The 9946-nt window shown below is 36.4% G+C and overlaps 2 protein-coding genes across 2 annotated transcripts; one reads left to right on the top strand and one right to left on the bottom strand.

Annotated features, from left to right (window-relative positions):
• On the top strand, positions 701-4090 carry LOC107619321. Its single transcript, XM_016321576.2, has 8 exons — positions 701-1763; positions 2055-2129; positions 2207-2278; positions 2524-2604; positions 2729-2826; positions 3076-3201; positions 3319-3367; positions 3480-4090. The coding sequence occupies exons 1-8, from the start codon at positions 813-815 to the stop codon at positions 3636-3638; spliced, it is 1611 nt and encodes a 536-aa protein (XP_016177062.1). The 5' UTR covers positions 701-812; the 3' UTR covers positions 3639-4090.
• On the bottom strand, positions 4649-7640 carry LOC107616307 (ran-binding protein 1 homolog b). The gene is made up of 3 exons (XM_021110762.1): positions 7315-7640; positions 7053-7178; positions 4649-5274 (listed from the first exon to the last, which is right to left on the bottom strand). The coding sequence occupies exons 1-3, from the start codon at positions 7463-7465 to the stop codon at positions 5048-5050; spliced, it is 504 nt and encodes a 167-aa protein (XP_020966421.1). The 5' UTR covers positions 7466-7640; the 3' UTR covers positions 4649-5047.

Below are 9946 nucleotides of genomic sequence, written 5' to 3'. Positions count from 1 at the left end.
TATATTTATAATTCCGGCTGGTGATTTTATTATTAGAGAATATAGTAAGTCAGGCCCAATATTGCCTAAAATTTTGGGCCACTTAAGCATCTCACTTGATATTGGAGAATATTTGGATACTTTGGCCAACAAGCAAACTGAAGCTTTCCAAATCCTTTTACATTTTAATATACCAAACGAATAAAGAAAAGAAACAGCTTAAGACCATGCTATTGGATCCGACCCCTTCACTACCCTGCCACCATCCTCCAAAAAAAAAAGAAAAAGAAAATTAACTCTTTCATTTGTAATGTCCCAAAAATTTATACAAAGAAAAAAGTCCCAAAAACAAAAAATCTTTCATTTGTATATTTCATATTCCTTTATTTTCAGCCATGGAGTGTGTGTATGTGTGTTTCTTTAGTCATCACAAATGATAAAAGACAGTAGATATCTTTGCCAAAAAAAAAAACAAAACAAGATTTCTTTTTCTATTTTTTGTGTCCAAATTTTTAAGTTTAATTACAGTATAGCACAAACTTATGAAAAAAAAAATCATAAAATTATCAGTCTTAAAACTAAGAATATTTTTTCCAGCATAAATTGCACAAATAGCTGAATATTTCTTGGTGCATGCATATAAGGCCATGAATGATAGACATCATCCATAAGGTTAAATTTTATAATTTGACTAAAAACGGTTAAAAAAAATAAAAATTAGAGAACACAAAAACAGAGGGGCAGAGACACAAGAAACCTCAAATGGATAACACAAATAAAAATCAGTTTCGCTATGTCTTCTGTCTGAAAGAAAAAACCAAAGGTGGAAGAAGATGCACTTGTTTCTTCATCCTTGCAAGTCCCTCTGTTGTTCAATTCCATTTAAGGATATCACTCTTTTCACATTCAATAAGAAGAAGCAGCCACATACCAACAACCCCACAAAGCAACCATTCTCAACGCCACAAAAGTTTGGTTCTTTTACCAATACTATAGTGCTTTCAAATTCTCATGTCTCCGTTGTTTCTAACAAAGCTTCAATTTTGGGCCCTGCCCACTTCACCTTTTGCTCCAAAAATGAAGGCTTTAATGGCTTCTCCAGTGATTTGTCTCCAGAGGCTGTTGATGATGATGGAACCCAAGAGCTTGAAAAGCTTGAGTTGCTGAACAAGCCTTCTCCTTTGCCTGTCACAGAAGAGTCTTCTACTTCTGATTCTGAAATGGAGAAGGAGCAGGAGCAAGAGGTGCCTTCCAAGGAGGATGCATTGGCACCGTTTTTGAAGTTTTTCAAAGGAAGTGATGGGGATGATGAAGATGATGCTTTCGAGGGATTGGAAATTTCTGAGGAAAAAGATGATTTTGGTGGTGAGAAAGAGGAAGGAGAAGAAGATAAGAAGTTGAATGTTGAGTACTATGACCCAAAACCTGGGGATTTTGTGGTTGGTGTTGTTGTTTCAGGGAATGAGAACAAGCTTGATGTGAATATTGGTGCAGATTTGCTTGGTACAATGTTGACAAAGGAAGTGCTTCCATTGTATAACAAAGAAATGGATAACTTGTTATGTGATATGGAAAAGGATGCTGAGGGTTTTATGGTAAATGGGAAGATTGGAATTGTGAAGAATGATGATGCAATGAGTGCAGTTGTTCCAGTTCCTGGAAGGCCTGTTGTGGAGACTGGAACCATTTTGTTTGCTGAGGTTTTAGGTAGAACACTTAGTGATAGGCCATTGCTTTCGACCCGAAGGCTCTTTCGCCGCATAGCTTGGCATCGAGTTAGGCAGGTTTTTCTCTTCTCTAATTCCTCTTTTCCAAGTTCCATGTGTAGATTATGTGAGTTGGGTTCAATTGTTCTCATTACTACTTTGCTTGAAGATTTGATTATTTATATGAATAGGAGGCAAATGATAAATCACATTTATAGTTAGTAAGGAAATAATTGACAAAATTGATGACTATGATTTAATGAATGGAATTTTCATTTTCCTTTAGCAAATTTAAACCTTGGAAAGTTTTGAATGATGTCTTATTCTGCTGCTGAGATGTAAATATTCCATTGTCAATGTTTTGAGCAGATAAAACAGCTCAATGAACCTATAGAGGTTAGAATCACAGAATGGAATACTGGCGGCCTGCTAACAAGGATCGAGGTTCGTGCCATTGACTGTAATAGCTATGTTCATGTATCTGTTTGATAGATGTTTACTCCTTGAATATGGCTGTGCAGGGTTTGCGAGCTTTCATTCCGAAGGCTGAGCTTATGAAAAGAGTAAATAACTTTACCGAATTGAAAGAAAATGTGAGTTATATCCCTGGAACTTTCTTTCTTCTTGGTCAGGAAAATAAATCATCTTTCTCATTTGAGATGGGTTTAGCAGATTACCTGAAAAGAATCTGCAATCCATAAATGTGTTTACTTTCTTACACCTGAAAAACTCCAGGTGGTTTGAAACTTTTTAAATACATTTGATGCTTCTGTCTTCAACCATTCTTATTCTTTCTCTAGTCCTACTTCTTACAGCTATTTGATTAATAATGATGTAGGTGGGACGCCATTTTTTTGTACAAATCACTCGAATAGACGAATCTAAGAACAATTTGTTACTTAGTGAGAAGGCAGCTTGGGTCAGTATTCTCATCTACATTTCTATTCTTCTTTCTTGATGCTATATTCCAATGCTGCATGGTGTGAGCTTTTCTATCTTGTATTTGTTTTTTGAAATTCCTGCTATGTAATGTGATGTTGCAGGAAAAGCTATATCTTCAAGAGGGAACACTTCTTGATGGGACTGTGAAAAAGATCTATCCCTTTGGAGCACAAGTTAGAATAGGAGAAAGTAACAGAAGGTCAGTTAAATCTTGAGTGCACTTTTTCCATTTTACAACTTTAAACTTTCATTACATTTTACAAAATTTGATAATAGCCATTACACTGTAATGGAGAAAAATAACAAAACAAAGCATATTTTATCTGAAGGATAGATTTGAAATTCGAAAACATCATGTTACAATTGTTAGCACACTTTAGCCCTGCTTTGAACCATGGATATGCATGACCTCACATTTTAAAATGTACTTCTTTGAGTAATCTTTCAGTGGGTTGCTGCATATTTCAAATATCAGTCAAGCTGAAGTTACTTCTGTGAGTGACGTACTTTCTGTCGACGAGAACGTTAGAGTTCTAGTGGTGAAGTCGATGTTTCCTGGAAAAATTTCTGTGAGGTAATAAATTGCTGACTGAAACATGAAAACTGCTCACAATGCAAAACAACAGATCAGCATATAAAGGAGAAAGTAAGGACATTCTTTTTTAAACTTTTTATATTCTTTGCAATGCAGCATTGCAGAACTTGAAAGTGAACCTGGCCTTTTTCTATCAGACAAAGAGGTACTTATTTATTTGCTACTCTATTAAACTTAATTTGTTGTCTAAGTTGGATTGATCTTGATTGGTGCTTTTATTAATTTATTTATTTGCTTATTGGCCATAAAATACAAAGAGAGTATATAAGGAGGCTGATATGATGGCGAAGAAATACAAGCAAAAGCTACCATCTGTTCCTATCAGTCAACAATTAGAGCCCCTTGCAGCCGTTCCCTTGCCTTTTGAGAACGAATCGCTTTATGCGAACTGGAAATGGTTCAAGTTTGAAAAATAATGGTTTCACACAAGACAGGCATGGAATGATTCACTAAGAGAAGCTCAACTGAGAGAACTTGACAGTGCATGGATCACTCAGTTACAAGAGGGGCATGCCATTTTGGATGGAAACCATCAAGAGCCTCCAGTGGAAATTGGATGAGGTCATTGTTTGTGACTTCTGATGAATTCTTTGCATGAAGAGAACAAGCCACAAAGAATGTGGTGCAATGGATCAAAGCGTAACTCGGTTCCATTCTTTTTTTACCCTTCAACTTTCTCTTCTCTTAATACCAAAAAAACATACATCTGTTCTTTTTACATCAAATTTTCTTAATTTTTTGCCCTGGTTTGTAGCCTAGCCATTTTGTACTCATGTAGGTAAACATACATCATAAAATCATGTGTCAAGCACAATTGTTGAGAGTTTGAAATCATTTTAATAAAAAAGATTTTAAAATCATCATATTATGTATCTTGTGTTGATACATTGTTAAATGATGATGATGATGTAAAAAGTTTACCCTGAGAAAGATCCGGATAAATTCAAATTATAATGGCATGTTCTACGTATCTTTGCGCATCTTGCCCTTTTTCAAGCGTTTGGACAGCTACGGTTACCAGTTAAGTTCCCTCTGATTGATTCATCGACGTTTCCCTGGTGACCTGACTATTTGCTCAGAGTGATTTAATGCTACGATGTAATAGGGAACGTTATTGAATTCATCATGTCCCAAATCCCTACAAAATACTCCCGAGCTCCACTCAGATCGGTTTCCAAGATAGACAGATTAAGCGACAAAAAAAATTCACCAATGCAGAAAGTAATATTTGAATTTTTTAAACAAATTAGAACGATTCCTATATTTGTCGAATTACTATTTTGTATTAATAATACTTGCTAGGAAAAATTCACCAATATAAGGAAACGACAATATTATTGTATTTGGTTAATAACAATAATAATAATAGTCCATTTTCCCATTCACATCAGTAGGATTGCAGAGGATAAAAAAGGTTAGAAGCAAATGCAGGCAAAACTATGTTGTAGCTTTGAAACTTTAAAATTTCTTGAAAACAAACAATTTGTATCCAAAACCTTTGTTTATAACTTTGTTTCTCGACTGCTCCCTACAGAGTGCCGGACCATGACCAAGATAACTCGTTACTCGAATAAATATATAGAATGAAAGAAACACTCAAAACTCCCAGACCCAGAGTGCTCAAGCCTTAGAATTCAAACCCAACTCTAACTTAAGCTTGATGACAAGAAGACTCAAAGGAGGACACAAACACCTCAATTAATTGCATGGCTCTGACACAATTCCATGACTAACGAGTATGACACTATCCCAAGATGTGATGGCAAACACAACCACCTAACCTTGTCATATTAACCATGTACCGTAAAATGTGAATGAATAATACTCAAGCTGATGAAGCAGGCTCTTCACCTTCCTTCTCTGCATCCGCCTTAGTTTCCTGTTGTGTTTTGGATTCTTTTTCCTCAGACTTCTCGTCTTTCTTCTTTGCATCTGTCTTCTCTTCAACACTCAATTTCTCAAGAAGACCAGCTGCTGCGGATCCTTCTTCTCCTTCTTCTTTCTTCTGGGACTCTGCAACTTCTTGGAATGTTTCCATGAAGCTTTTGCAATCTAATTTGAAGAGAAAACAAGAGTAAATATACACAGTAAAACTATGATGAGAATGACAACATTAAGCTTTTTGTCCAGCAGTGAATACATAAAGCTGAATTTTAACCTTCAACAATCAAAAAAACTTCCAACAACTTCCAACAAGTGTTTTAAAATTGTGTCCATGACAGCACCATGGCAAAATGGCATGACAGAATTTGGGCCTGCCGCCATCTGGGTAACACTGCAATACGATAATGACGGTGGACACAATGGTGGCAATGCCATGGTGGTCGATGACATGAACGGCGGGGCTGGGTGAACCATTTTTTACATTCGAGGGTTGTTTTGTCATTCAGAAAACTCTAGAAGTTAACATTAGTAAGGTCACATTCTCATACCCCAATTTCAGCCTCTTGCGCCATAACCAACCCAAAAATATCTTCCCTATGTCATTCTCCCTCCCTCTTTGCTGCTGGAAGAACCACTGACAGCATCACCGCCACATGGCACTGGCGGTTGGCCCTACAACTATTACTCCTCCTCCTCCTCTCTTCCTTCTCTGTTGTTCTCTCTGCTGCTCAAGTAAGAAACCTCTCTTCTATCCTTATTACAATGTACATAGGTCACTATGTCAACTTTAAAACATAATGAGACAATGTCTTTAATCTTTCTTTTTTATTTTTAGTATTTGACTATACCATCGTTGGCATTTAAACTCTGCCTTTTTATGGTGTTTATGACTTAAAGTTGTATGAAATTGCTGAATTAATTGTATGTTTTATGGGTAGAAAGTTGCTTATATTGATTAGATTTTATAATCTATTACATGTGCAGTTTTTCTTCATTTTTGTTGTACATATGCATGTATTTTCAGTCCATCCACCATTTTCCGAAACGCATACGCCATAATCCTATGGCAGATTTTTGGCGCTCTGCCATGAGTCGCTATCCACAATAAAAAAAAGCTATGCTTCCAACATTTATTGAATATAGTTATCAGATACTTTGTTCTCATTTGATAGAAGAAAATTTCATTAGCAAGAAAAGAATGGCATAATGGACAACAGAGGGGGATTAGATATCCTCATATACATACAAAAAGATATAGTCATCAAATGCACAGAAGCCTGCTAGATAACTTGTTATAATTAATCACATATGTAGATAACTTCACCACATCAAGACAACACACAACTAGCAAGGTAATAATAAATGATATAGTTAAGTGCATAAAGAAGCCGTCAAAATAACAGTAAGTTCCTCTCTAATAATTGTTGCAAACAAAACACAATGGAAGTACAGTTAAGTGAGAAATGTCTCCTAAGGCCCTAATTAACTATAATGCTTAAAAAGTTCTCAGGAAATGTGACAACAGACTCCGGTTCAAACTGCTCAATTCACTCCAAATTCATAAGAAAATTTTAATGCAAGTGATTTAGCAAACTTTAACCAACAAACATAGGAAAAGACACACAAATACGCTAGTATCTCAGAGTATCAAAGAACACTGGGTGCAAAACAGAATACGCTGTGCTTGGTTGGTTTAAAGTTCAAACTACAAATAAAATAAGCATAGACTCAACGAACCGATTAAATGTACCAAGGCACAAGATGAACATCACAGATCATTGATCAACATAAAACAGAAATCAGTACATTCATGAATAGCAGCCAAGTGGTGACAGACTTTGTCAAACACAATCACAATTTAATCTAATCAACTAAAAAAAGGCATTAAAAAAATAGTCAAAAACATCCAAGCAGGATTATCCAAAAAGAAAAAAGGACATGCTCACTTTCAACTGAAGGGAATCGGATGCAGAAGAGCTCATCCTTGAGTTCGCCGTCAGCAAAGTCCCTTGCATGCCAGACGCAAGATTTATCGTTCCCAGCATGCTCTTGCACGGACATAGTAGCTAAAACTGCGACAATCAAACGGCAAAGATGATGACAAAAAAAAGGGGGAAAAAAACTCAACCTAAAAAAAGAGAAATGAAAAAACAAGATCAAATAAAATAAAAGCAATGAAAGAAGATGCAAATGAAAGGAATCACATACTGAGATGATTGGCGCAGATCTTGAGGGTTTTGGATTGCCTCATGAGAAGCCTAACCTTGCCAGTAGCCTTGTGCTTCAGGAACTTGACGGTACCTGCGCCTCGCTCCTTCCACTGATTCCCATCCTTGTCGAATCGGAGCGGGTGCTTCATCCTCTTCCCGGTGTTCGGGATCGGCGCTCGACATGTTTTCGAGAGAAAGAGAGAGTGGTGGAGTTTAGGGTTTGCGCAGTGCAACTGTGTGAGGGGAGTGAGTGAGGTGTTGGGGCAGTTAGGCTAATGGCACAGTAATCGAGCTGTGTTGTGTTGTCAGTACTCACTACTCAGTAGTGTCTAGTGTGTATTATTGATTGGGCTTCTCTTTCTCTTTCTATCTCACACCGAAAAAGTGCCAATTCATCATGTGGTCGTGGGCTCCATGCGTCTTAAAATACTGAAATTTGTGGGATCAATTTCTTTATCCCTTTAAAATAAGTGGATCATAACATAAATTTTATTTTTCGTCAACATATAACATAAACTTTTTGTTATGTATTTTCAGGAAATACTTTAATTAAAAATATTTTAAAATTTAATAAAGGTTTATATAATAAATCTGTACATAAAAATTTTCCATTTATTATTATTACTTTGATAAGCAACGGAATAAACACTTAGAAAGAAAAAACTAAACAGAAATTATTATTGTTATTGTATGCAGGAAAATCAAATTTATTTTTATCTATTTAATTATTTTTTGCCCAACCGTCAGATATTCAGATTGAGAAGCCAGCCATGAGCCATCTGTGTACTCATATAATGTTTTTTTTTGGGGCACAAACTTTTAATCCTTATTTCTTGGATCAGTGAGTCAAATTATATTAGCTAGCGTGGTAGCAAGCTTAATAAACTGAAAGTGCTCTCTTATAAACCAAATTGAGCTAAGTGTGTCAAATTGGGCAGTAGATAGTAGAGGGATGCACAGCTAACAAATGGTATTAAAATTTTAATTTGTAGCCTCAAAAATTTTATCTCTCGAAATTGAAATTTTAGTTAACAATACTGTGTTTCTGTCTCAATTACCAAACGTTACCACATAGATTGATTTGATTTCCCGGGCCCGTGTGTAATTGATGTTATACATCATTTGGCAAACACTGATAACTAGTAACAATTATTGGGAATATACAATAATGTATGTGAAATTGCAACATTGTATTAATTATGAATTAGGTAATTAGAATTGGATGAATGTAACAACTGATACCTAGATAGTGAAATTAACAGATAAAATGGAACCGCTAGAGCAAATAAAGAATAAAGTAAAATGATCTCACTCAATTTACAGATATAGAAAAAAGGAAATACAAGAAAGAAAGGTTTAGGCTGTGATAGTAAGAGCTAGCCTCACTCTCCTAGTCAATCCTTCATCTTTTTCATAAGTCAGCTCTTTTCTGTCTCTATTTTGTTAATACTTATACTCTTTTCACTCTAATCATAAAAATCCGTCAGAATTATTTCTATTGACAATCTTTTACGTTTTTTTCACTAACACTATCATGATTCTCTTCTCTATTCTTTCCTATTTTACCTTCCATTCTCTTTTTTCTAGTGTAATGTAACGGCAGAGAAAAAATTTACTTCCCTTTATGATTAGAAATTTTTATTCCTAATACTTCATTCTTGTTTGGGTATGTAACAATACCCCCCTCTTAAAGATGCACTTTGTCCTCAAGGTAGAATGAGAGAAAAGCCTCCTGAATATCTGCTGCTGCCTCCCAAGAGTCATCGAATTCTGACAAGTCTTTCCATTTAATTAGTACCTCCAATTGAGCAGCAGTATTCTCTCGCACTGCCAGCAACTGTTCAGGCTCGGTCTGTAGCTCGTAATCTTCTTGCGAAGCCATGGGCAATGGCTAAGATTGAGTAGTGGAGTTCACACTTTTCTTGAGCAACGAAACATGAAAAATAGGATGGACCTTCGACCCTTCTGGAAACTTGAGTTTATAAGCAACATGTCCCACCCTTGCCAAAACTTCAAACGGGCTATAATACCGTGGACTCAATTTTTGATTGTGCTGCTTAGCCAAGGATCTCAACCTATAAGGTTGAATCTTCAAATAAACTGAATCTCCCACTTAAAAATCTAACTCCCTTCTCTTTCTATCCGCATACTGCTTTATGCGCTCTTGAGCACGAGTCAAGTGATGCTTCAATTCATCAATCACTTAGTTCCTTTCTTCTAACAACACCTTCACGACCTCCACACTGGTCTCACCTTCCCCCTGCAACAGAACCGGGGGTTCCCTCCCATACAAAGCCTTGAAGGGAGTCATCTTGATTGAGCCATGGTAATTGGTGTTGTACCAATACTTTGCCCAATGCAACCAGTTTGGCCACTGCCTTGGTTTGGTGCCAGTAAAACAGCGAAGATACGTTTCAACACACTTATTTATGGCTTTGCTTTGCCCATCTGTCTCCGGGTGGTATACCAAACTCATCTTGAGGGTGGTGCCCGCAGCCTTGAATAACTCAGACCAAAAGGCGCTCATAAACAAATGGTCCCTATCAGATACAATTGAATTAGGAAAGCCATGAAGTGATACAACTCCGCAGACAAAAACCTCAGCCACCTCCTTTGCAGTAAAGGGGTGA

Source organism: Arachis ipaensis, chromosome B09 (genome assembly GCF_000816755.2).
Source record: "Arachis ipaensis cultivar K30076 chromosome B09, Araip1.1, whole genome shotgun sequence".
In the NCBI taxonomy this organism is placed as follows: domain Eukaryota; kingdom Viridiplantae; phylum Streptophyta; class Magnoliopsida; order Fabales; family Fabaceae; genus Arachis; species Arachis ipaensis.
This window is presented reverse-complemented; position numbering and strand designations above follow the sequence as displayed.

What these genes read in the sequence shown, in the direction of transcription:
- LOC107619321 (XM_016321576.2), top strand. Translation starts at nt 813, where the DNA reads ATGCACTTGTTTCTTCATCCTTGCAAGTCCCTCTGTTGTTCAATTCCA. An exon ending in TTAGTGAGAAGGCAGCTTGG is followed by an intron (nt 2,605 to 2,728) that starts GTCAGTATTCTC and finishes GTGATGTTGCAG; the next exon opens with GAAAAGCTATATCTTCAAGA. An exon ending in CCTGGAAAAATTTCTGTGAG is followed by an intron (nt 3,202 to 3,318) that starts GTAATAAATTGC and finishes TTTGCAATGCAG; the next exon opens with CATTGCAGAACTTGAAAGTG.
- LOC107616307 (XM_021110762.1), bottom strand. Translation starts at nt 7,465, where the DNA reads ATGAAGCACCCGCTCCGATTCGACAAGGATGGGAATCAGTGGAAGGAG. An exon ending in GATCTGCGCCAATCATCTCA is followed by an intron (nt 7,179 to 7,314) that starts GTATGTGATTCC and finishes TGATTGTCGCAG; the next exon opens with TTTTAGCTACTATGTCCGTG. An exon ending in CCGATTCCCTTCAGTTGAAA is followed by an intron (nt 5,275 to 7,052) that starts GTGAGCATGTCC and finishes TCTTCAAATTAG; the next exon opens with ATTGCAAAAGCTTCATGGAA.